Source organism: Protopterus annectens, chromosome 9.part0, assembly GCF_019279795.1.
Source record: "Protopterus annectens isolate FY-2018-M chromosome 9.part0, PAN1.0, whole genome shotgun sequence".
In the NCBI taxonomy this organism is placed as follows: Eukaryota; Metazoa; Chordata; order Ceratodontiformes; family Protopteridae; genus Protopterus; species Protopterus annectens.
The window spans coordinates 1963287451-1963314544 of record NC_056743.1 but is presented as its reverse complement, the minus strand read 5'-3'; the positions used below and the strand labels follow the sequence as shown (position 1 = coordinate 1963314544).

Sequence of the window (27094 nt, the reverse complement as noted above, 5' to 3'; positions counted from 1 at the left end):
TTCCCATAAATCGTCCTTTAAACTCCCCCAAAAAATCCCAAGAATCCTTCAATAAATGTTGTACATTTAAGTATGCATGTTTTAACCATTTATCAATAACTACTCTGCATGGAAATGTTTTAGATTTACTACCAGAAACTATGGGGCGGAAAGGTGGTTTTGAAACATTTTTATGAACCTTTGGGATACCAAATATAGTGGCAATAACAGGATTGTTAACTTTTAAAAAGTTGTAAATGTCTGTGGATATCCGTTGATCTAATAAATATTCTTCTAAGAATAAATCCATTCACCGATGAGCTATATTAATCTCACTGGTAGAAACTGCGAATATTCACCGTTCGGCCATCCGTACCATCAACATAAAATCACACCTCTGCATTTGTCGAATGAATGTTCATTCGATCAAACACAGGGGACCCATATACTCATGTCACGATTTAAAATGTGATGATTAAAGAAAGATGTTTACAAAAGTAGAGCATTAACAAAAACAATTCCCTCTCCCTGGCAGCAGTATACAACTGCACTGGGATGCTCCCATCTCATGTCTGGCCCCAAATAATGGACTAGGTGTAGGAAACAGTTGGTTGAGGAGGGTACCAAGAACACCAGACAGTTTGATGTGGGTGGGGTATTAAAAAACAGAAGCATTTTCAGCTGATAGCAATGGGTTTAAATCTACAAAAGCTAGCAGCATGGGTAACAGATAGATAAATCCTATGTTCTCATCTCCAGTTAATAATTTAATCACAACAGACATTCTTTTCCAAGAGAGATTTTCAAGTGTCAGATTTCAGTGGTGGTGGTGGTGGTGGTGGGGGGGGGGGGGGGGGATACATTTCCTTAAAAAGTTTTGTGGTAGAACCCATACTTTGGATGGTAATTGAATGAAAATTCTATCCTCAAACATACTAGAAAGACACAAAGTAATCACAGACTGTTCCTACATTTATCAGTCATTCTTCTATGGTGATGATTGCCATAAAGCAAATCTTTCTTCCTACATTAACTAGGTTTTGTTCAACTCAAAATTTTTAATTTCATTTGCATTTTTCCTGTCACAGATCATGAAGGTTCAGCTACCCTTTTCCCCCCATTCAAATTTCACAATGTTACAGGAATTTGAGTCAGCCTGTTTGATGTAAAGGAGATTCCACTCTTTATGCAATTTTCAATGTCAATCACCACCCATCTTGAGATTTTCTTGCTGTAGTAAGTAAAGTGCTACAAATATCGCACAGAAACTTAAGTAAAACTCCTTTCCGGAGGATCAGTTTTTGGAGAAATCTTTAAATGAAAAGCAGGGATTAGTTATACAGGTACACCACATAAACTGGCATGTACTCTTTTTAGCCAGTTACGTTCTGCTGTTGTCCACAGCAGAGAATACCAGGTTTGCCAAGCCTATGAAGTATCATCTGCCAGTAACTTGTAACTAAACACAGCCCTAACACCACACTACATTAATACTGGTATGCAAACCTAGAATTATAGCACCGAATGCATAAATACTGCAGTTTAGTTGCTCAGTTTGCAATAAGATGCAATATAAAGTATTTTTGGCAACTTAGCGTTAGCTCAAACCAGAGTAATTCAGACAAAACCCCCCCCCACCAGCACTGCTTTCCACGGAAAGGCCAAGAGGCCACTTGACTACCAGCACTACCGATGCAACAAACTACCTCATCTTCTGCCTTCTGCACTGTCATATTATGGGGTACAAACTGCACTGTGAAATCAAGATGTACAGACTGAAAAATAAACTAATGTTAGCATAATGGTTATCATTGCCATTTTGGAGATATCCGCCACATTATACAGAATTGCACTTGTCCAGAAAAGACCACAGAACTGTATTTTATTAACCCATTTCACAAATAAAAGCAGCATTACAAAAACTTATTTTTTTACAGACAAGTATCTGTATACATTTGGAGACCCCTTTCAAAATATTTAACTACCTTTCTAGCACATTTTAAATGAACAACAGCCAATGAAGCCACATCTAATGTATTTGTATAGGTGGAAATGTGTGCAGTTCTCCAATGTTCAAGTTATTTCTTTCGCACTCTAAGGCATTTTTTCAGTGGAGAGTCCTCCAATTCTTTAAATGCAAAGGATGCTGGGGAGAAGAAAACAAGATAATTTACTGATACTGCCAGCTGCTCTGTCTAAAATACTATAGATTAACAGATTAAATGCATATCCAAATTAAACAACCTCAAACAAAAACATGAATTCATCCTGTGAAATATTTTCATGCAGTTTTGCAGTACATCAGCAGGCTACATAACCTCGATAAAGTGGCCTCAATTACTACTAACATCCTCAGCAGAACAGTGTGCTATCATTTCTACTTGTGTTAGAAGCTAATTCAAAATACAGAGAGTGATGTTGCTTGAGTTTTTACTGCTTCCCTTTCTGGGCTTAAGTGTCTTCAGCCTGGATCAAAAATGTAATTCATTCAACTTTAATTTCCTAAGAGAAGGAAGTCTCCTACCAATGCGTGTTTTACAGAGTGGACAGCCAAGCCCAACCTGTGCTCAACTGTTAACCACCTTCCGACAGATTTCCTTAAAGCTCTCCCAGCAAACTGTGGCATGACAATTTCATCAAAGGAGGGAGAATGCAAGGCTGGTACTTGCATTAAGCTTAAGAAAAGTTAAGTTCAAGGATTCAGTGCTGACTGCCACAAATAAGAGGAACCTGTGGGCTTAAGTTTATAGGATCATAGGAAGTTACTAGGCTAATGGCCCTAGCGTCCTTACAAGCCTAGCCAAGTTCTTACCCTTATTTCCACAATCAGCACCTATCACCCCTGTCCAAGATGGACACAGGTGGAACCAGTCCCCAGGGTGAACCCATCCAACCATCCAGACTGCTTTTGAAGAGGGCCAAAGAGGTACTCTGACATGAAGTGGGAGTCTGTTCCAAAGGTGTGGTAACCTCTGGGAGAGGCATCTGTCCTTCCAACAGGCTTTATTAATGTCACATACCAGGTTAAGGTCTTTAGAGCGAGTAACCTATGTACCATTTGACTTACGGATATGCAGCACTTCCAATAAAGCAGGGTCAGAGATTGCCTTGTATGCAAGACAGAGATAATCTCTGAGTAGTCTGTATGAACCAGAATAAAGTGACAGTGATTTCAGATGATCCCCATAGGACAGATGCTGAAGATCATGAATTTTCCTTGTGAGGAACCTTTGTGGTTTCTCCAACTGCTGCAGGTGCTTGGAAAAGGTACATATTAAAAGGGGAGTTGTATTCAATTATTGGCCTGATGAAGGAAGATTACAGTGAGGTTATAACTTCTTTTTTTTTTTCTGGAGGCAATACCCTTACTTATGAGATAAGCAATATAGAATGCCCTTCTTATCACTGTGGCGACATGGTGATCAAAGGTAAGATTGCTGTCAACCTGTGTACCCAGGGCTCTCACCACTGCGTGTGTAACTCAAGGAGTTGCTACTGATGTAGTTAGCAGGAACATCGCTTTTACCAAAAGGAAAGATAACACATTTTTTGCATTGAGTTTAAGGCCATGATTTTGGCACCAATCATTTGTTTGTGTAAGCCCCTCTTGGATGTTGACACCATTTGTAGATTCTATGACCACACCCATTTGTAGATTCTATGATCACACCCACTTTGCAGTCATCAGCAAACTTTGTCAGCCACAGACCTTTAGTTTTTGCTTGTACTTCGGAGAAATATTAGAGGTTCCAGGATTGATCCCTGTGAAACACCACTGGTTACAGGGCTGCTGTTGGAGTTTGAGTCCCCTATTTTGACTATACGAGTTCTATCAGTGAACCAAGTTAGCGACCCATCTAACAATATAATGGTTGATTTCTAGTTGGGTGAGTTTGTCAAGGATGCCCGAGTAGGGGAATGTCAAATGTCTTGGCTAAGTCCAAGAGGGCTGTATGCACAGATTCCCCTTCATCCAAGGATCTTGGTGACTGTCTTGAAGTCCACCAGGTTTAACAGGCATGATCTCCCTTTGACAAATCCAAACTGAGTAGGGTCAAGTATTTGGAGATTACCTATATCTTTGTTTATAAGGTCCATGATGATTCATTCCATGGCCTTGCAGATAAAGCTAGTCAGGCTAATAGGTCTATAGTTCCTGGGGTCAGTGGAAGCACCATCTTTGTGCAAGGGAATAACTGTGGCTGTTTTCCATTCCGCGGGTACGAAGCCAGTGCTTAGACTATGACCGAAAAGAATACCCAATGATGTTGCTAATTCATGTATATAATTATTTACACAACAAAATTCAATATCATGTATGATAACAGATGAGCATTACAGCATGCAAGTTATAGGGACAAAAACAATGAAAGAACTGGGTATACAGTAACTGCTATGCAACTAGGGATGCTGAAGAAAGAACACAAGTGGGGTGCAGAGTGCACCTGTTTTAAGTTAAACCCTAAACTGCTACCCCTGTCCTACAATATAATTTTCTGCTCTTTCCCAGACACCAATCAGTAAGCTATTGTGATGAGTTGGAATGACTCACTGGGTCACAGCTTTAAATTTCAAGACATGCAAGTGTGAGTCTCAGTATACTAAGATGAATGCATGAAAAAGTTCAGTTGTGTAAGTTACACTTACCATAACCGTAGATAGTCGAATTCCTCACTGCTCTAGAAAGAAGCCTTTTGCTACATGGGCTGTATATTGCCCAAAATACACACACAAAAAAAAAAAAAAAAAAAAAAAAAAAAAAAAAACAGCCAACTTCACATAGCTCTGGTTCTCTCCTGCACTTACATTCTGACTGCTCACTGGCTAGCCCCTTTGAAAGGGATAAGCAGTCAGTGTGTTGACAATTTCAATGCTTTCTTGCAAAGCTCCCTTCAGAAACTGTTTTACTCTGCCCGTATATAGACAGAAAAGCACTTACTCATCCTGCACCTCAAATATATAAACAGTAACAAATAACTTCATATCTCAAGAACTAACTACATACAGAAAGTAGGGGGAATAAAGGGTGGGTACGGCTACTGCAACAGTGAAAAACTCAAACATCTACTGTTATGGCTGCGTATAACTTACACAACTGTACTATGTTCATCATTCTCAGAGCTGTAATAGCCTTTGGCTATATGGGATGCTGACCAAAACCTATTCAACCGGGGAGGAGGTAGGATAGGGGTCCAGAAGTCCATGGAGAATGGTCTTAGCAAAGCCGCCTAGGATCTGCAAAATGTATCCAGTTTGTAATGTTTTAAAAGTATGTACAGAGGACCATGTTGCTGCCTCTTGAATGCTCCTAGAGTCCACCCCTTTCCAGTATGCCATCGTAAAAGCCAAGGCGCTAGTAGAATGTACCTTGGCACTACCTGGAATCATCTGCCATGATGGGAATACAAAAAAAAACAATAGCTGAGGACAACTATCTTGAAATAGTCTGTTTCAACACTGGTTGCCATTTCTTTGTCCCATCATAAGAAATAAATAGTTGATCTGCTTTTCTAAAGGACTTGGTTCTGTTAAGATAGTACCCGAGCTGCCTGTGCACATCCAGGGTATGTAGAATTCTCTGACCCTACCTCTATGGAAAGCCACACAGGGTTCACCAACCATTAGAGCCTACAAACTTAGATACTCTTCTTGTAGATGCCGCAGCAATAAGCTGGTGTCTTCCATGTGATGAAGCTTAAATCAGCCTGATGAGCCGGTTAAAAGCAGACATGCTTAACTATTTCAGCACAAAGTTAGGATCCCAAGGAGGAAGACACCTGTTTTACAGCTGATCAAAGAAAAAAAAATCTTCTTCAGAAACTGTTTTACCAAAAAACAGAGATGAAAGGGAGGATCCATGGGCAGAATGATAACATGGCCATTAAATGAACCTTGACAGAGCAATAAGAAAGGCCAGAGGTAAGTAACTCACACAAAATATTTAAGAACCAGTGGTATATAATCCCTGTTAAGGCACTGGTTATACGATTGGCAGCAACTAGAAAATCTTTTCCACTTGTCAATACAAGATTTCCTTGCAGCAGGTTTTCTTGCCTCAGTCAGTACCTGCTGCACATCCCCATGAAAGAGGTGCCTAAAAGATATTAAAATTTAATTATTCAGGCAGTTAGTTGAAGTTGAGACTGGGTTGTAACAAACTCCCCTTGTCTTGCTTGAGTAGGTTCAGTTTGTGGGAAATGCCCTTGGCCAATTCCACAAGAAGACAGAACCAGTCTGTTGCCTATACCAAAATAGTCTCTCACAAATGATTTTAGAGAGTTCTTCTGAATCTTCAGAATTACCCTAGAAATCAGAGGAAAGGGTGAAAATATGTAAAGGAACATCTCTGACCAAAGGAATGAGAGTACATCTATTTTACCAGGCCTACTTGCAAGGTGTCCTGGTGCAGAATTTGCTTGTTTGTTTTTTTAGAAAGTGACCAGATCTATTTGAGCCGTTTCCCACAATTGGATCAATTCTTAGAAGACCCCTTTGTTCAAGTGTCATTTGTGAGGGTCTGTCCTGGTTTTGCTCAGTATGTTTGTGACTGTATTTCACTCTGACGGAATGCAAGAAGCATCACAGCCAGCCTTGCACATCCAGGGTATGTTTATTTAGGTACAATATCACTATGGTTTAGTAGAATGTACCTTGGCATATAATCACCTGTAGAGGTCCTGTAAACCACTGATGACAAAGATATTTTGTGGCATGTATCATAGCTAATATCTCTGACATTTATGTGCTTTGGCTTGTCTGAAGAGTACCTTTACCTCCATAGAAATTGCTCCTGAAGCAAAATTTGAGGTTTCTTTAGTTACAGACTGAGTTGGGGACAGGAAAAGAAAATGGAAGACCTGGATTTTAAGCCAAATGCTGTCTCCACCAGTGCAGTCCCTTTTTGACAAAACCCAAAATTAGACTCTGAAATTACAGTGTGAGAATGTCAGATCTATGTGTGTGTGTGTGTGTGTGCGTGTTTTTTTTTTTTTAAGTCATTGAATTTTCCTCATGTGCAGTTTGGCAAATGGAATCATGACAATTGTAGAAACCACAAGCCCTAAAATCTAGAGATATTCTCGTCAAAGTCTGAGACTGATTGGAGAAGCTAAGGAAAGTTTCCAGTTAAAAATCCACTTTTTCCGGGATAAGAAAAAGCCTTTTGGTGAGAAGCGTCTAGAAGGCAACCCAGACACATGGTTTGTGTGATGGAGTAGAGGAGGATTTTTGAATATTTACTGGGAAATCCAGATTAGGAAGGAGAGAAGAAACCTATGTTAAGGACTCCTGACATCTGGGAAAATACTCTGCTAAGATAAGTAACTTGTACAAATATGGAAATATATGAATTCTTTGCGGTGAGCAATAAGCTGTCCCTGGAGCTAGACACTTTGCAAACATCCTTGGAGGTGAGGATAATCCAAAGGGTAATGTAGATAACCTATGTGACCAAGACACAGAGAACTAAACCTGGTGGACCTCTGAGGAGGTCACCAAGGCAATGCTAAGGGGGAAATGGTGCACACAACCTACCTGGACCTAGCTAAGGTGGTCAACAGAATACCCCGCTCGAGTATAATTGACAAACTCACCAAACTGAGTATAAACCTCTACATAACTCATTGGATTGCCAGCTGGCTCACAGACAGAACTCATGAAGTCAGGACTGGTGATACTATCTCCACTAAGACAACCAGCCGGGTACCTCAGGACTCTGTGCTGGGACCATTCCTATTTGTAAATCTACTTCTCAGAGGTAAACACTAATGTCAGGGGCCTTTGTTCGACCAAGTTCACAGATATGCATAAATTGGGAGCTATCACAGATACCCTTCACCATGACACAAACATATTGCAAGAGGGTTTAACAGAGAAATGGTTGGTGCTCAAGTCAGAATAAAACTCAATACCAAGAAATGCATTATAGTGCCTTTTGATAAAACTGTCGCTCAAGCTAATTACTCTAACGATAAGACACTCCTAAGAGTTGACCTGGTAGTCAGAGATCTGGAAACAAATGTGAACACTAATCTGGCCTTTGTCCAACATTTGGCCAAGGTAGTGAGAAAATCATTCTGTGCTGCCCATCTGATAAACTAAGTGCATGGCGACCAGGTCCAAGGAAGTTACAGTGGCACTTTATTTTACTGTAATCAGACCAAAGTATAATGCCCCCTTTAGCATGTACCTTCTCAGACATGTACAACAGCTGGCATGTCCATAGAGGTCCCTTGCCAGGAGAATCCAGGGTATATACATTGTCCTACATGAATCCCCTTAAAATCCTATCTCTATACTCTACCTCCTACAGGTTTATTGAGAGGTGATCTATGCCTAGCATACAAGGTATCCTCGGATCCAACTCTGATGGAACTTTTGCACATCTGCAAAACGATCATCACCAGAACCACTAGAAACAAGGATTTAGATTTTGCTTGTGACATAAATAAGACATGTTAACGAGACAAATATATGTCTTAAAGGATCCTGATGCTCTGGAACAGGCTCTCCATCCATGTGAAGCAGAGTTAATCTCTAACCCTATTTAAGTGTAACTTTGACTAATTTATTTATTTACTTATTTACATTTAACAGGGTAGTGTCCGACTGGGCAAGCAGCCCGTTTTCAGCTGAGACACAGGGAGAAAAGTTCCAGTAGAGTAACAATTTAGTTAGGAAAACAAGTAATCATGAAACAAGTATTAACAATGCAAGTAACAAAAAAGGAGGGAAAATTGGAAATTCACACTGGGTCTGGCCCCCTTGTCTCTGATATATAGAGGTAGAGAGTAATACTCAAATTAACATACCCCCCATAACCTCCCCAAACTTCCTAACATACCCCTCCAAAGAAATGCCCAGGATACATAGGGATACAATTGGGTTGGATTGCAGAGCTAAGCTTATAAAGTTCCTGGTGATCGTTAGCCTAGTTAATCATCCAAGAATCTGAAACAATCTGAAAGGATCCCTGTTTTTGTTTGCTTCTTGCCAACACTCACTCTTTTTTTTTTTTGTTCCTTGTTTGCCAGGAGATGGCAAGGACTGCTTATTTTATCTTTTAAATGGTAATTTCCCCTTTTCATCAAATTGCTTGAGGACCTCAGTAGCAGAAGGGACAAATAAAGCCTCCTTATCTAAAGTACAGTTCAAAATCTTAGTCTTTACTTCACCAACATACCAATACCTCATCAAAACTGTAGCAATGGCAATGGCCCTAGACACAGTACCTGTACAACCTTACACATACTTCAAAGCATGTTTAGATAATTGAAGGAGATATGAAATATGATTCAGATCAGAGCTACCTTCTGAAGAAATGAAGCACAGTATGCCCTTAAGCAGTCTACACAACAAAGAATAAACTTTAACAAATCTGCTCACTAGTTAAGAATTCTGTATGCTAAAGTGTAAGAGAAGGTTCTCTTACAAAATCTAATACTTGTCTCCAGCTGGCAAAGACATCAAAATGGTATCTGTATCAGAACTAAGGTGAGAAAACAAAAAGTTGCTGGCTTGAGGTATTTTATAAGGTCTGTCTGCCTTTCTGGGTGTAAAGGTTTAGAGACAGGTTTATTATAGGCAGCATTTAACACATCATCCAAAGATATAGGTGCAATATGTGGCGCATCCACTTACAACATATCATAACATCTCATCATTTCAGGGGGACCATCCAGTTGCTCCACCCCCCCTCCAAATACATCATTCATCCTGGACATAGTTTCTGAAAAGAAAAACTCGTCCAAGGGAGCTGGAGAGGAGTAACCTTCCTCAGAATCAAGAGCTTTTGGCCTTGGGAATTTACAGAAGCAGCCTCATCTGTCGGTGTTAGAATCCTCTGACAAACTTTCCTCAGAAATTTCTTTATTGAGATTGCACCCTGATGAGGATTCCTGAGTTCTAGGATTAATACAACATGTAATAACTTTTTGGCTAAAGTAAGGAAACCATGTTTACAAAGAGAAACCATGTTCTCAGATTAGCAGTATCTAACCTTTTACTTTTTCTTTGCCGGGATCTCCCTGGAAGAAGAAAAACTAAAATGGCATTTCATCCCTGGCAAGAGGTCTCTTTCTCTGGCCACCTAGAGAACAACCTATTGGTGTGTCTTCCAGACCTAAAGAAGAGGAGTCTCTCATGCCTTGATTGGACACTAGAACAGCCACAGAGGACATGGCTGGCCCCTGGTCCACAGTGGCTGAAAGTGTTACACCATAGAAACCCAGAGTAACAAGTGGTCTGAGGAAAGTACAGTTGGGTACACTTACCATAAATGTAGACGCTCGAGTGTACTCACTGTTGCAGTCCTAACTTGTGGAATTTCCTACTGTGGAAGCCCTTGGCCATCCCGACTACCAGAGTAAAAATCTTCCTCCTCCTAAGGCTGGTGGATGCTGACATTGGTACACTTGGGTATAAAAGGAACCAGCTGATGCCATTACATCAGTTTTTTCTTGACCCTTAAAATGTATGAGCCCCCAGAATGAAGCATAAGCAAGGGACAAAGGTAGAAAAAGGGGTCTGTAGGGTAAACAACCAGGGGATCCCTCTGTATAGTGCAGAAAATAGAAGCAGACTACTACTGTATGTAAAAAGGTGAAGGAAGGAGGGAAAGATGACTACAACAGTGAATACACTCTATTATCTACATTTATGGCAAGTGTACACAACTGTACTATGTTCTTCATGTTTTACTGTTACAATCCTGACTTGTGGGATGATTCCCAAAGCTGACATGAGGGTGAAAGGTAGATTATAGAGAAGACAGGATGCCCTGCAAGACAGCAGTGGCAAATCCAGTTCTAGACTTGGAGAAGGCTTTTAAGTGGTCGTGTTTAGTAAAGGTATGCACAGATGACCAGGTAGCAGCTTCCAAAATGTCTTTGGTAGGAACTCCCTTCAGGAAGGCAGCAGAGGTAGAAATGGCCCTAGCAGACAGAGTCCTTACAGTTTCAGAAGTCTTCTTGCCACGAACACAAAGAGTTGGTCTGATTTCCCGAAAGGATTTAATTCTGTCAAGATAGCAGCGAAGCTGTCTGTGATCATCCAAGGAGTGGAAGATTCCCCCCCCCCCCCCCCCCGTTCTGAAGCATGGGGAAGAAGGTGGGAAGTACATGGCTTGATTCAAGATGTGTCCGTAACCACCTTGGGTATAAAGGACGGATTAGTCCTGAGTGATACTCTGTCTGGGTGGAATATGAGAAATGGTTCAACTGCCATGAGAGCTTGTAGGTCAGAGACCCTTCTAGTTGAGGTGATAGCCAGTAGTGGAAGTCTTCCAGGTTAGAAATTATAAATCTGCAGAAGCTGCTGGTTCAAGGCAGGGTGGGGTGGGGGGTGGTGTCAGTTTTCTAGAGCAAAAGGAGGTCCCATGGAGGTGTGGGTTGTCTCCTGGGAGATTTGAGGTGGACCACTCCCCTAAGGAATTGTTTCATTAAAGGGTGGGAAAAGAGGAAGAGTAGGAATGTGGGCTGAAGTGGCAGAGCCATGAATCTGGATGGAAGAGGAGGACAGGCCTCTGTCCACTAGGGTAGCCAAATAATCTGAAATGGCAGAAATATTGGTCGATTTAGGATTGAGGCCTTCCTGTTGACACGAAATGGAGAATCTTTTCCACTTGGCTGAGTATGATTTCTTAGTACTAGGTCTTCCAGCCTTTTTGAGAATGTCTTGAACTTGTCTGCTTAGGGTGAGTTTAAAGTATTATTTTGTGGAATCATTCAGGCTGAGAGTTTTATAGTCTGTAGGTTGGGTTGCAAAAACTCCCTTTGCTCTAAGTCAGAAGATCCACACTCTGAGGTAACTGCCACTGTTTTTCATTCGATAAACTCAGTAGCAGAGGATACCAGTGCTGCCTGGGCCAGTATAGGGTTATCAAGATGACCCCTGGCCTCCCTCCCTGCTTTTTAGAAAGACTCTTGGAAGAAGAGGCAAGGGAGGGAACACAAAGGAACAGGTGTCTCCAAAGGAAAGAGAATGCATCTATCCTCCAGGCTGTGGGTAGTTTGCTCCTGGAACAGAATATTTTCAGTTGAAAATTTTCTTTGGTGACAAAGGGGTCTACTTGTGGGGATTTCCATTTCTGGACTATGCTGAGAAATGTTTCTGGATGCAGATGCCACTCATGGGGATCCATCAAGTTCCTACTGAGATAATCTACTAGAGTGTTTTGAGTCTTTGGGAGGTACTGTGCCATGAGGTACAATTCCAAGAATGAGCTGCCTTCCAGACCTGCATTGCTAGTCAACAAAGAGGGTAAGAGTGGGTGCCCCCTTATTTGTTAATGTACCATATAACAATGGTGTTGTCTGTTTTGACAAGTAGGACCCCTGGTTTCCACTGATCTTTGAAAGCCACTAGGCCCTTTTGCACTGCATTCAGTTCTTTCCACTTTATGTGCTTGCGCCCAAACTGATCTTCCCATCTACCCTGGGATTGAAGGTGTTGGAAAGAGCCCCCCAGGCTGTCTCAAGCATTTGTGGTTAAAGTTTGGTCCCGAGGGATAAACCTGAAGGGGAGGCCCGGGTTCTGAGCCAGTATCCACCATAGGAATTCCTCCTTAAGGAAATGTATAGTAATCCCCTTTGGGAAAAAACATGTACCCGTGAATTACCAAATAGGTGGCAGTACATTAAACACCGAAAGTGTGATAAGAGACTTATAAACAGGTGGACAGTGGTCTCACCTTCAATAACCACATCACCACAACAGTCAGGAAATCCTTCTATGTGGCACACCTCATCACTAAGGGCTTTTCATCCAGAAAAAAGGAGGTCATTGTCCCACTATACTCATCCCTCATTAGTCTCATTATAGAATACAACGCCCCATTTGGTATGTACCTCTCAAGACATCTGCAACAACTGGAAAGGCCGCAGAAATAAATCACTAAAAGAATCACAGGCCTAAATCAGATGCCCTACGCTGACTGACTTAAAAAAAACTCCAGCTATACTCTGTCACATATAGTCTACTAAGAGGCGATCTCTGCTTAACATACAAGGCCATGTCAAACCCAGAGCTGTTGGACATGTTACATTTAAAGAAATCCCAATCCCTCAGAGCCACACTCTCCAGGGATCTAAACCTTGTCATCACAATAATCAAAACATGCTGGAGGGATAGGTTCCTGACCCAGAGACTCCCCAGATTCTGGAATAGACTGCCCATTCATGTCAAGCAAGGTGCCTCATTGGCCCTCTTCAAAAGGAACCTTGACGATTGGATGGGAGAAAGGAAATTTACCCCGGGGATCACGTCAGTCGCCCTGCTAGACAGGGGTCCAGGGAAGTAAATAGTGTGGGAAGAAAAAGACAGGGAATTGTTATGGCTAGGTTTGTACAGGCCCTAAGCCTGATAGCCTGGTACCAACCTATGAACTTTTAGTTATGTACTTACCATAACTTCGGATGTATGGGATCCATCTCGCCTACATTCATGACAGATGGGTTCGGAGCCGATCCATCGGCTCCGACTCGGCAACTTATATACTAGCACGAAGTCTCTCATTGGCTGGGCTACTCCCTATCCCAGGATGCACTACACCTGCTTCCCCAGATCTTGTTTGTTCGCTTTCATACACCCATGTAAACACAGAAAACACTATTAGTCACCATAACCAACTAAAGTTCTTCAAGAAAGAACGCCAAGAAAAAAGTGACTACAGCTCCTCTAAATCCAAATGGAAGGGGGAAGGAGGGTGGGTACTTATGAATGTAGGCGAGATGGATCCCATACATCCGAAGTTATGGTAAGTACATAACTAAAAGATGTAATGGGATCCTATCTCGCCTACATTCATGACAGATGGGACAGCGTCCCTAGCACCTACATCCCGGGTGGCTCATTGGAACACACTCCTGAGAACCGTGGAACCAAAGGAAGCTCTGCCTCGAGAAACCACATCCAACTTGTAATGAGAAATGAAAGTGTGCGGAGAAGTCCAGGTTGCCGCAGCACAAATATCATCTATGGATAACTTGGAGTGAAAAGCTACGGAAGTAGCCATTGCCCTGGTAGAATGAGCCTTGACTGGAAAGGGAAGGTCTTTATTGGCCTGTGAATAAATAAAAATGATACAATCTTTAATCCATTTTGATATGGAGGCTTTTGATACTGGTTGACCCAATTTGTTCGCTGCAAAAGAAACAAACAATTGATTTGATTTTCGCGTTTGAGCGGTTCTATTCAAATAAAAACGTAACTGTCTATGTACGTCCAGTTGATGCAAAGTATATTCTGTGTTATTGGAGAATTCTGGGAAAAAAGCAGGGAGTTCTATGGTTTGTTGCAAACAGAAAGAGGAGGCCACCTTTGGAATAAATGCAGGGTTCAATTTCAATGAAACTCTATGTTTGTGAAAAATCAAATAGGGAGGATCAGAACAAAGAGCTTGAAGTTCTGAAACTCGCCTAGCAGATGTTATGGCTACTAAAAAGGCCGTTTTCCAAGACAGAAATTTTAAATCACAAGTAGCAGCTGGTTCGAAAGGACTGGCAGTTAGGGCAGCAAGAACCATATTCAAATCCCAAGGGGGGACAGGATGAGATAAAGGAGGCCTAAGGAGCCAAGCCCCTTTAAGAAAAGCCTTACAAAGTTTGTGAGACATCAATGAAGGTTCAAAAGAAGCATGAAAATTAGAAATGGCCGCTAGCTGAACCTTAATGGTAGAAACTGAAGAGCCCAACTGAAAAAGGGAGGCCAGAAAATTCAGAACCTCTGATACTGGTGCAGTGAGAGGATCTATACCCCTTTCTTGAGCCCAGAAAGCAAACCTTTTCCATTTACTGGAATAAAGTTTGATGGTGGAAGGTTTATGAGAAGAAGACAGTATGTGGACCACGTCCGGCGAAAGAGCATTGTCTCGGACTAAGGATGGAAGTGGAGTAACCATGCTGCCAACTTCAGGGACCTGAGAGACGGATGAAGCCGTCCTGACTGATGAGTCAACAGGTCTGGCACCGGATCCAGAAACCATGGACCTTCTATCGCATGCCTCTGTAGGAAGGGAAACCAAACTTGACGAGGCCAGTGCGGGGCAATCAAAATCATCTCGCTCTCCGTGTAAATGGCCTTCTGTATCACCCTCGGTAAGAGGGGGAACGGAGGGAAGGCGTAGAGAAGACCGGGGGGCCAAATGCGAGTCAGAGCGTCCCTGGGAATCTGTCCCTGAGAAGGGAACAGTGTGAAGAACTCTCTGCATTTCGCATTGTGAGGGCTGGCAAACAGGTCGCAGCAAGGATGACCCCATCTGTCGAAGATTTTCGCAGCTATACCCTGGTTGAGGGACCACTCGTGGGGTAAAAGAATGGTCCTGCTCAATCTGTCCGCAATCACATTGGACTTCCCCGGTATGTGCGTTGCCATTAGAAAGCGGTTGGTAGCTACCGCCCAGTGCCAAAGTCTCATGGCTTCTCTGCATAGTGGGTAAGACCTGGTTCCACCTTGCTTGTTTATGTACCATACCACCGACATGTTGTCGGATAGGATAGCAATCGGACCCTGTGGGAGAGCGTGATGGAGAGCTTGGAGTACCAATAGTACCGCTCATCTCCAGGACATTGATATGCAAATGCGTTTCCTGGATCTGCCATGTGCCTTGGACTGACCTGTCCAGATAATGACCCCCCCCACACCCTACCTGGGAGGCGTCCGTAGTCACAGTGGCAACGGGACGTTGAGGAATAAAGGATCGCCCCTGGTCGAGATTTGACTGTAGAAGCCACCAACGCAGATCTCGACGGCAACTTTCCGTGATTATGATTAAGTGGTTCAAGGGAAGTTCCTGATAAGACCATTGAACCGACAGTAGCCATTGAAGAATTCGCATGTGAAGTCTGGCCAAGGGAACTAGAAGTATAGTCGACGCCATCGAGCCCAATAGTTGCAGGATCCGATGGGCCGGGGCTCTTTGTAAGTGGAGGCAGGATTTGACTTGATCTTGTAAGATCTGAATTCTTGCTGCCGGTAAAAAGGCGCGCATTCTTTTTGTGTCTAAGTCTGCGCCTATGAAAGTAATACGCTGAGAAGGCTGTAGTACAGATTTTTGTAAATTGAATGTGATCCCCAAGAAACGGCCCAAGGTGAACGTGGCTCTGAGCGCTTGGAGTAGTAGATGCTCGGAGGTGGCTGTAAGGAGCCAGTCGTCTAGATAAGGAAACACCCGGAATCCCAGACTTCTCAGGTGAGCAGTTACCACTGCCAGACACTTGGTGAACACCCTGGGGGCTGTGGTGAGACCAAAGGGCAGTGCTCGGAATTGGAAATGACTGACTCCGAGGCGGAAGCGTAAATGTCTCCTGGACTCTTGAGCTATGGGAATATGATAGTAAGCGTCCTGGAGATCTATTGAGCACATCCATGCATCTTTTTCCAGCAACGGAAGAATAGATTGAAGAGTGACCATTCGGAATTTGGACTTCTTTACGAAACGATTCAATGAACTGAGGTCCAAAATGGGCCTGAAGTCCCCTGTCTTTTTTGGTACCAAAAATAATTTTGAGTAAGTTCCTGATCCGATCTGGTCGATGGGGACAGGCTGGATGGCTCTTTTTTCTAGCAGCTTTGAAACTTCTAATGCTGCCTGATCCCGCTGACTGGGTGGTACGTCCGGGATTTCCCTTAAAGTAAGGGGGGGTTTGTTGAAGGGTAAGATATATCCTCCGGTAATAATGCGAAGCACCCACTGATCGCTTGTTATGGATTCCCAAGCTTGTGGGTGCGCCGCAAAGCGACCCCCGACTGGCTCCGGAGTTGCACAGTCGGGCAACAACTCAGGAACGCTGGTTGTATGAAGAACAACGAAAGGAATCGCGGTCTCCAGAATTACGGGGGCCTCTGCCACCTCTGGGGCGGCGTCTTCCAAAATCCCCCCCCCCTGCCTCTGGAGGGGGAATCACTGGGTGGAGTAGAGAAAGACTTTTGGGATTTTTTAAACCACATTTTCCCTCCTCTCCCAGCCTTGGGATAAGGCCTGGAAGGAGCGGAATAACGGGCCCCAACGGCAGTCAAAGTCTTGCCCTCCTGCTCGCACCGAGTTAGTGTGTCCTTCACCTTGGGTCCAAATAAAGATGACCCATCAAAGGGGGCGTCGGCGAAGGAAGACTTGAAGGCCTCCGTGGCGAACACAAGCGTAACCAGGCTTGTCTCCTAAGGGCAACGCCTGTTCCCGCTGCTCTACTCGCCCCATCGGCCGCATACGAGATGAGCCTCATGGACGAGTTAACAATAGAAAAGAGAGTAGTCATCTGTGCGCCAACAGTCGGGGCCAGCGCCTCAGGTAGATTACCAACAAGGGAGTCATTTAGCTCTTTGAGAAGATCCCTTTGGAGCCTCGTAAAATGACATAAGTAATTCAGCGACCGTAAGGTAAAGGCCGCTGAAGACAGGGTACGCTTCCCGTACCTATCCATACTCCTAGAATCCTTATTAGGAGGATTAATAGACGTCGAAGCCTCTGCCACGTCCTGCTGTGTGGCAGAAGCCACCACCAAAGCATCTACCGGTACACCCTTTGTGAGAAATTCTTTCTGGGGGGGAGCTGACAAGAATTTATTGGGCCTCGCAGGCACCGGTTCCACAGAATCAGGGTGTTCCCACACCCTTCGAGAAACCAAATCAAGGAGTTCATCGAAGGGCGGAGACACCCAGGAGGCGGAGGGCTGGGCCCCAAAGGCCTTGAGAAAGACTGACTCCTCAGATGAAGGGGTTTTGGCTTGCCAGTCACCTCTCTGTCTCAGAATCTCCAAGATATCCGAGAAAGAGATATCATCCGAAGATGATTTGGGGGACCCTTCTGCGTCATCGAGGTCAGTATCCGATGTAATAGACTCATCTTGGGAGTCTACGTGCTTCCTCTTACACAATTTCTTCCATGGGGGTTCGTCCGAAGCAGTTTCGGACGGACCACCCGGAAGAAGGGAACCCCCGATTGGGGTATCCTCAGGCCCTGGAGCCCCACTGCCGGGGGGCTGCAACACAACAGAGGCACCAGTCTCCAAATCTAGGGACGGTGAGGTAGAGTCTAGTTGAACCGGCAAAGGCATGGCCAGCGCGCTCCTCATGGCCTCAAAGGCCGGACCCCCAGAATCCAAGGAAGTCACTGGTCTAGAGGCCACGATGGCACTGGGAATTCCAGCAGCCGATGCTCCGAGAGGAAGACTAGGCACCGAAGCATCTAATCCCAAAGTATTCCCCTCGGGCCCGGCTGTAGAGGTCGCAGTACCAAACCCTGAACCGGAGGACAGGGTAGGAAGCATAGTCGGAGCCGAAATGCCTGATAGGGGTCTCTGCTCCGACCGTATGGCTCCACATTGCTCCACCACCACCGGCTCCAACAACTCAGAGGAGGTTGGAGGAGGAATCAAATGTGTCGGGGGGGGGATCGGCTCCGAAGCAAACTGTGCTGGAGCCGAGACCATTTTAGCAAACACTGGAGATTGGAAGAGCCTCTGTAAAACCCTATCCAGGTCCGAATCTGATAGTCTCGAGGATTTAGAGGAGGTAGACACTCGAGAAGACTTTCCTCTCGGCTCCGAGGGAGAAGGGGACCGGCTCCGAAACGGCTCCAATACTGTCGGCGCCGACTCCATCACCGCTTGGACCACCATCGGCACCGAAGAAGCCTTCATCGGAGCCGAGGGGGAAGAGTCTGAGCTGCACACTTCCACCGGCTCCGAAGCCATTGGAGCCGATGGAGGTGATTCACCTCTCGATACTCCAACTTGCGGCTCCGAAGACAATGGAGCCGAAGTAGGAGGTATCGAGGCAGACTCTTCGACCCTCGGCCCCGAAGTCAGTGGAGCCGAGGAAGAAGAGGTCAACTTTTTCTTTTTCGAAGTCGGCTCCGACGGACTTGTCGGAGCAGACGATCTTTTCTTTTTGGAAGCAACAGGAGGATTCAAAGCTTCCTCAAAGGAGGGTTTAATAAGCCCTTTTAAAATGAGCTTGTTCTTACGTTCTTGAAGAACTCTAGCAGAAAAAGCATGACATATGCTACAAGTCTCTTGTAGATGTTTCGGCCCCAAACAATAAACACAAATTGAATGGCTGTCTGTTATGGACATTTTATAACTGCACCGAGTGCATTTTTTAAACCCTGACTTTTGTTCTTTAGACATAGTACAGGTACTACAACAAATAGAGTTTACCACAGAAATAAGCACTATAAAGAAAAAAAGCGCCAACTGAAAAGCGCGAGACTCACTGGCGCAAGCACTTAGAAAAATAATTTACCTCACAAGCAACAGACAAACAAGTAGAATGGCCCAAAGCCCTCTAATTTAAACGGGCTTGGCCCGAAAAAACAAATAACCACAAAGGATTAAAGAACAAAAAGGCCTTTTAACTAATTAGTACACAAGGATAGGGCAAAGGCCCTCTAACTAAAACGGGCCTTGCCCGACTGAACAAAGAAACAAGTACCAGACGACACTCAAGCACTCAAACGTCACAAATAGTATAAAGAAGCTGTTAAAACAGCTGTTTGTTTAATATATAACAAAAAACCCCAAGGTCAAGGACCAATAAAGGTAAAAGTAACCACTTAGCTCCAGCCAAGTCGAGACCACGTCCAGCTTGTAAAGCGGCAAACGAGATCTGGGGAAGCAGGTGTAGTGCATCCTGGGATAGGGAGTAGCCCAGCCAATGAGAGACTTCGTGCTAGTATATAAGTTGCTGAGTCGGGAACCCATCTGTCATGAATGTAGGCGAGATAGGATCCCATTACATCCTAGGATCAGTGGAATTTCTATCTCCAGATACTGTGAGTGCTGGCACCACAGATTCTTGCGGGAACACTGGAGCTTCCTCATGGGTAGCCTGGCCAGAGGGATCACGAGGATACAAGATGCCATGTAGCCTAATGCCATGAGAATGTCCCTGCTGAGAGGCATTGTCTCTGCATAATGTTTTGGAAGTACTAAAATCATTTCTGGAAGGAGGAAGGCCTTTTTGAATGGAGGAATCCAGAAGGGCCCCCAGGAAAACTATCCTGGCGGGTGGGTCTGTGCTGGATTTGCAAAGATTTATGGAGAACCCCAAAGAGGTGAGGAGGGTCTGAATGAAGGCCAGATCCTTGAGGAGCTTTGATTGACTAGTGGCTTGAATGAGGCAGTCATCCAGATAGGGTGAATTTGGATCCCTCTTGTTCTGCAGAAGGTGATCACAGGAGCCAAACACTTTGTGAAGACCCTGGGAGCAGCAGGCAAGCCAAAGGGTAGTACAGAAAACTGAAAGTGACTGGTACCTGCCCTGAAGCAAATAGAACTTCTGCAAGATTTCACTATGGGAATGCGCAAGTAAGCATCTTTTAGGTCCAAGGTGACCAATTAAGACCTGAGGGGCTACCATGACGAGAAGTTTTTGAAGAGTCAACATTTTGAATTTTGGTACCAGCAGGCACTGATTGAAGGTGGACAGGTCTAGGACAGGGAGCAAACAGCCTTCCTTTCTGGGAACCAGGAACAGCCTGGAGAAGGACCCTTTCCCTATTTGATGACTTGTTACTGGTTCCACTGAGCCCTGTGAGCATAGGTTGTGAATCTGAGAAAGAGCGTCCGCTCTGATTTTGAGGAACATCTGGGTAAACCAGAGTATCTTAATGGCTCTTTGAAAGTGAGCTTGTAACCACCTGAGACAACCTTCAGAACCCACTTGTCTGAAGTAATGAAGGATCAGTTTTCTTTGAACAGTGATAACCTTCCTCCTATCTGTTCTGGAGAGGGTGGGGTAGGGGAAAGAGTCATTGTGGCTCTGTCAGGGCCCTGTGACCTAGATTTCCCCTGCCTGGGGGTTCCTGAGGCCCACTGCCTATACCTTTGTGATTGCTGGTGCCTTTCCCTCCATGGCATCTTCTGGCTGCCTTTTGATTGAGAGGGAAAGGACCAGAGTTTAGTGGGAAAATTCCTATTAAACCTTGAAGGCCGAACTTGGAGGAAGTCCTTGACAGTTTACATAGATTTCACTTTATCTTCCATTTTTTATAGAACAGCCTCACTCCTTATTCAGAGTGCAGGGGTGCATCTAGAAGTTTGGATTTGACAGGGTCTGTTCCCTAAGCCAAGTAGGTCTTCTAATGACAGAGCCTCGGCTAGAGGCCTCCATAGCATCACAGCCACAGTGTAATGAGTGCTTAGCCACCTGGGAGCTGGACTGGCAAAGGTCCAACAATTCTTCAGAGATGTTCCTGTCCTCCAGGGAGAAAATCTTTTGATTTTATCTAAAATACAGGTATTCTGTGTAATTTCTTTGCAATTACTGCCTGTCACTTTAAATTGCTTTGCCTCTCCTTTCCTTCTTATTAGTTCACTGTGTTCTGTATCGTATGACTTTACTGATCTTTTTAAGCTGAGTACTTGTTCTGTTGTATATATCTGAAGAAGTCTTAACTGTAAGACAAAAGCGCTAATATTTTCCAGTAAAGTTGTGATTATTTTAATAAATCTGCTGTTCTGTCATCTCAGTTGCTGTTGGTGAAGTGCAGCTTGGACCGTTTGTTTTTCCATTCTGAAGGTAGGGTCCCTCCTCGAAGACAGGCCCCTCCTTGTCAGGATCCTCATCTGATACCAGACGTTCAGAGAAAACTTCAGGGGTAGGATCCCTCCTCTTTTTCCTCGGGGAAGACTACAAAGGGGGTTGCCTAGCTCTGACTAAGGAGATGAGGTCTTTAGCTAACCTGACCAGGTCTTGCTGATAACCTGCTGAGGGAACCAGCAGGCTTAGACATAGGACCCAAGGTAAAACCCTTCTTAGAAATAGCTTTAGCCTTTGGCCTAGGTACATCCACCATACTGATGCCAGTCTCCTTATAAGGCAAAACCAATACAGACTGACATCTTGAAGGAGCATTGCCGGTACAAGATCGCTCATTGGAAGACTAGGTTGGCCAAACAACTTCGGACCCAACTGATAAACTGAAATCCATGTCTGTGTAGAAGTTGAGGGACCCAACAGCAAGTCAGACTCTAAGGGTTTTGACAGAGGCTTGTGCCACCACCTCAGTTGCAGAAGGGGGCTGCGAAAGTACCTCAACCTTCCTCAGCGATAATGACTTTTGGAGGATTGGTCCACAGTGAATGGTTGTTGTCAGAGACCGTAAGCCGGGTCTTTTTTTTTGTCTTTCTTACGCTTATGGACCTCAGCCTTGGGATGACCGGCCGACAGCACTGATTGATGCATGGCAGATCGCAAAGATTTTGGTCCTATGCCTGATGGTTTTAGAGTTAATACGGGTGCAAAAACGACAACTAGGGAATGTCATGATCCGGGCCTAGACAGGTGACACACAAAGTATGAAAGTCTTGGTGTGGGATTTTCTTACACCACAGCACAGACAATTGTACACCTTATCTGACGTGAGGTAAAGCAAGAAAAAAAAAAAAAAAGTTTCCCAAATGAGTGCTTAGCTTTGGAAGACTTCTCTCTGGTGCAGACTGACTGATGCACTAAAACACTGCTTCAGTTTCTGATGGCAAAAAAAGACTGATGTACTGGTGTTGGCCGACTCCCTTTACACTCAAGCATACTGATGTCAGGGGAAGGGCATTCACCACCCTTGGGAGGAGGGAGATTTTTACCCTGGTAGTCGGACCTGTTAATGGCTTCCACAGCAGGAAATGCCACAAGTCAGGACTGCAACAGTGAACCATGAAGAACATCAATGGTTGGGCACTACTGGGCCACTCACTAACAACTGAGGCACTGCCTGAGCCCACTGTGGCATCAAGGGCTCCTTAATGTATGTGTTTTTTTTAAAGGTAAGACAGGAGAAGAGCCAGCAGTACTAGATTATGTAACCATGCTGTAAGCTGAGGACTCTCTGATTGCTGGTAAGTGCTGCTGGAATGAGTTTGTCAGTAGGTATGTTGACAGACAAATGTTCACAAGCAGCACAAACACTTATACTTGCCCACACAGTCCCTTTCAAAAGAAAAGCAAAAAGAGTACACAAAAACTGTTAGAACTCAAAGCCCCCTCTTTTTCCTGAAGTGCCCTGACAGAAAGAACTGAAAGTATGTTGTCACAAACTATACATAAGCATTCACATTAAAATATAACACCTGCCCTATAAAACATTTCCTGATTGCTAAAAACTTAAACACAAATTGCTAAAAACTTAAACACAAATAAAATTTCTTAAAAGCAGTACACTTTTACTCCCAAACTTGCCCTCAATATTAAAAAAAAAGCCCTGTACTGAAAACAGTGGTCACTGACACATTTCTGATAATGGAAAAAGATCAGTTTTCTTAAAAGGGAAAGAACTACATTTCTAGTCAAATATTTTCTTAAAAGGGCAATAATTCCTACATGAAAGTTTCCCTATGTGGACTTAACTGCTATAAATGAAGCTTGAAGCCGATTGATGCTCCTGTGAAGCCTCTGAGCTGCTTCCTCTCCAGGTGGCAAGTAAAGTATGGCCTTTAATTGGCCATATTTTTGTCAAGATTTTTTCCATGAAGCAAATTTTTGTGGCCAATTCTAGAAAAATGTACAGTGCACTGTACTCAGAGACAACGTAATTACTTTGTCTAGAAAGTACATTAAAGTTACATAAGAACACTGGTTATCAATATAACATACATACATCATTTTTAAATCTGATTTACAACCTATAAATGCTATTTTGTGTGTTTTTTTAGGAGTAACCAAATATTCGTTTATCCAGCCTAAGGACCGGTCTCAGTGAGACCGGGTAAGCGGGAGTCAGTCGACTGCAATGACTCCCTCTTACCTCTTACAATCTATATGCTGCAGAGTGAGAATGATGAACATCAGGGACTTGCATATACTAAGACAGAGTCTGTTGAATCTTGGAGTACTCCTTTTTCTGTGAGGTACTGCAATCTTGGAGCTAATTTATATACAAAGTAGTGAGACGTTTACAGGGTGTGTGTGTGTGTGTGGGGGTGGGCTAGCATCATAAAATAACTATAAAGGAGAAAGTACAGTTGTGTAAGTTAACCTACCATAACAGCAGATGTTCAAATCCATCACTGTTCAGTAAATATAACTATATAGGACATACTCTGTCAATGACACCTGATGTCCAGGCAGTCTACAAAGCTTCAGGCCCGTTCCATACCCTTAGGACCAAGTACATACTGGCATAACAGGGACAAATACAGGTGTGGCAAAACTCCTATTTCTTGACCAAAATGGGAGTCTGAAGCCTAAAGCTCTAAAAAAGTCAAGTCAGAAGAGCAAAAAGAAAAAAAAAAAAAGATATACTACCACGACCAAGGGAAAGTGCAGAAAGGGGGGGTGGAGGGAGGGTGCCAGTGCTGCAGCTGTGATCTAAGTCAACATACGCAACTGTACTACATTCTTCATTAAATCACTATTACAGTAGCATAACTATATGACAACTGCAAAAGCACAGGAAGAAATGGTAGATGAAAAAGGGACAAAGCCTAGCATCCCCTGGAGAATAGCTCCAGCAGAGCCAGGTCTAGCTCTGGAATATGAATGAATCTTGTAAGTGCAAAATGAAAGTGTGAACTGAGGACCAAGTAGCTTCTTCTAGAACAGATCTAGAATCCACGGTTTCCAAAAGGCCTCAAAAGTGCCTACAAGCTTTGGGATATGAGCCTTGATATTCTGAGGAGGATGTTTGCCATAGCTTGAGTAGCAAAGCTGAATATCCTGTGACAGCTCTCTAGAAAGGGTTTGTTCATATGTTGGCTGATCATTTTTCTTTCCATCATAGGAGACAAAGTTGGACAATTTCTAAAATATTTAATATCTTAGTTGTATTTGGACACAGGACTTGGAGAATCATGTCTCCTTTTCTTCTCCTTTCTATGTTTTGCATTTTTTGTTCAGGATAGAATACATGGAGACAAATACTCTACTTTAAATTCAGAAACAACCTTACGCATAAAGGAAGGGTTGGTTCTAAGACTCCTCTAGACTCATGAAAGATATAAAATAAATAAATAAGTAGACACTAGGGCCTGCAATTCAGATACTCATCCAACAGAAGTCAGAGCAATGAGCAAAACAGTCTCCAAAGTTAAAAACTTCAGAGAACTATGTAGGTTTTGGAAGGAGTCAGATAATTTTTCCAGAACAATATACAGATTCTAGAAGATGCCATTATTTTTCTAGGTAGCCTAATATATAATGCATCTTTTAAAATTTGTTATAGTTGGAATAAAGAAAAAAAGGGACAAGGGAAATCCAGTGGCAGACAAGCAGAAATGGCCAAGAGGTATAACTTAGAAGTGTACAATAAGTCTGAATTGAGCAATTCACACAGGTATGAATCAGAAGCCCTCGCTTGGGATGGGTATTGTACTTTATTTCACACCAACCAGAAAATCTTTTTCATGTGGCTAAGTATAATTTTCTAGTTGAAGGTTTCCTTGCCTCAACACCTGCAGATATCCTCAGAAGAAAATCTGTCTAAAAGGGATAAAAAACTATAATCCATAGAATTAAATTAAGATTCTGGATGATGGATCCTTTGTTCCACAGAACAACATTCAGAATTGGTAACTGCCCCTGGCCAGTTGCATTAATCAAGGTTGTCTGGGACAAAAAGGAGTCACCAGAAGCATTTCTGGCAAGTCCTTCTTGATTTTCAGAAAGACTTTAGCTATCAGAGATAAGGGGGGGGGGGAGCATAACGGAACATTCCAATCCAGAGGAATGAGAAATATCCGTTTTCCAGGCCTCTATACAAGGTTAGCCTGGAACAGAACTGTTTTAAGTTGTCTGCTGAAATAGGAGGTAAACAGATATACTTGAAGAGTTTATTTATTTATTGACATTTGTTAACCAGGTTTGTCCAGCTGGGCTTGAGGCCCATTTTCAGTGGAGACGCGAGAAGAAAAGCTCCAACACAAACAAAAGTACAGTTTTGTACCTACCATAAATGTAGATGTCCGAACAGGATAGCATCTGCAGTCCTTACAAATGGGTTGTCCTGTCGTCAGGCAGCCCTTCGGTCGGCCGGATTCCAAAGTCTGGGTCTGGCTTCGGCTGGTGTCGCACTCACCCGACGTCATCTCTGCTGGTCTTCGGGTATAAAGGCATCAGCCGACGCCATTTTCCTCAGTGTTTCGTGCCCCAGATGCCAGTTGCCCTCTTGTAAAGCTAAATTTTGGGAAATGCCAATGTTTCCAAAAAGTAGAAGGCAAATACAAAAATAAACATGTATGTAGATATATACAAACAAATACACCATAAGAAATCCCCCCCTAGCTAGCTATAAGGAGGGCAAATACCCTAGGAGTACCACAGAGGGAAGGAGGGTGGGTAATCCTGACTGCAGATGCTATCCTGTTCGGACATCTACATTTATGGTAGGTACAAAACTGTACTATGTCCTTCAAGGATGCATCTGCAGTCCTTACAATGGGTAGAATACCATAGCCAAACTAGGGGAGGAGGTAGAAGAATTATGGTGTAGTTAGGATCCCTTGTAGGACAGCAGTGGCGAACCCTGCTCGGGATCTGGAGTATAGAGGTAAGTTATAATGCTTGGCAAATGTATGCACGGAGGTCCAAGTAGCCGCCTCAATAATGTCCTTGGTAGCCACTCCTCGTAAGAATGCTGTGGTAGTGGCAGTAGCCCTTGTAGAGTGAGGCCTTATGTTCTGTGGAATTTGCTTTCCATGGTAGGAGTAACAGAATCGTATGCAATTTCCTATCCACTTGGAGATTGTTTGTTTGGAAATTGCTTTTCCTTCCCTTCCTGCTGCGTAGGCTACTAAAAGTTGGTCTGTTTTCCTATTGGCCTTGGTTCTGTCCAGGTAGTAGCGTAACTGTCTATGTACATCCAAGGTATGCAGGAGTCTTTCTCCCCTGTTCTGTGGATTGGGAAAGAAGGTAGGTAGGTGGATCGCTTGGTTTAGAGACACTCTGGATATCACCTTAGGCATGAATGTAGGGTTAGTTCTCATGGATACTCTATCTTGATGAAAGATTAGGAAGGGTTGTACTGCCATTAAAGCCTGTAGTTCTGAAACCCTTCTTGCTGAAGTAATTGCCAGTAGGAAAGCAGTTTTCCAGGATAGGTGTTGGAGATCTGCTGTTGCTGCTGGTTCGAATGGAGGGAGTGTCAATTTTTCTAGCACAAAGTTCAAGTCCCATGCTGGTAATGGTGGTT

At 43.6% G+C, this 27094-nt stretch overlaps 1 protein-coding gene across 1 annotated transcript in view; it reads right to left on the bottom strand.

The window, feature by feature from the left end:
* Positions 1–1844: 1844 nt before the first annotated feature.
* Positions 1845–27094, bottom strand: part of DSN1 (DSN1 component of MIS12 kinetochore complex) — a 1132993-nt gene continuing 1107743 nt past the window's right edge. Inside the window, exon 11 of the mRNA XM_044084782.1 lies at positions 1845–2125. Coding sequence (XP_043940717.1) covers positions 2058–2125 — 68 coding nt within the window. The 3' untranslated portion in view covers positions 1845–2057. The remainder of the gene's footprint in view (positions 2126–27094) is intronic.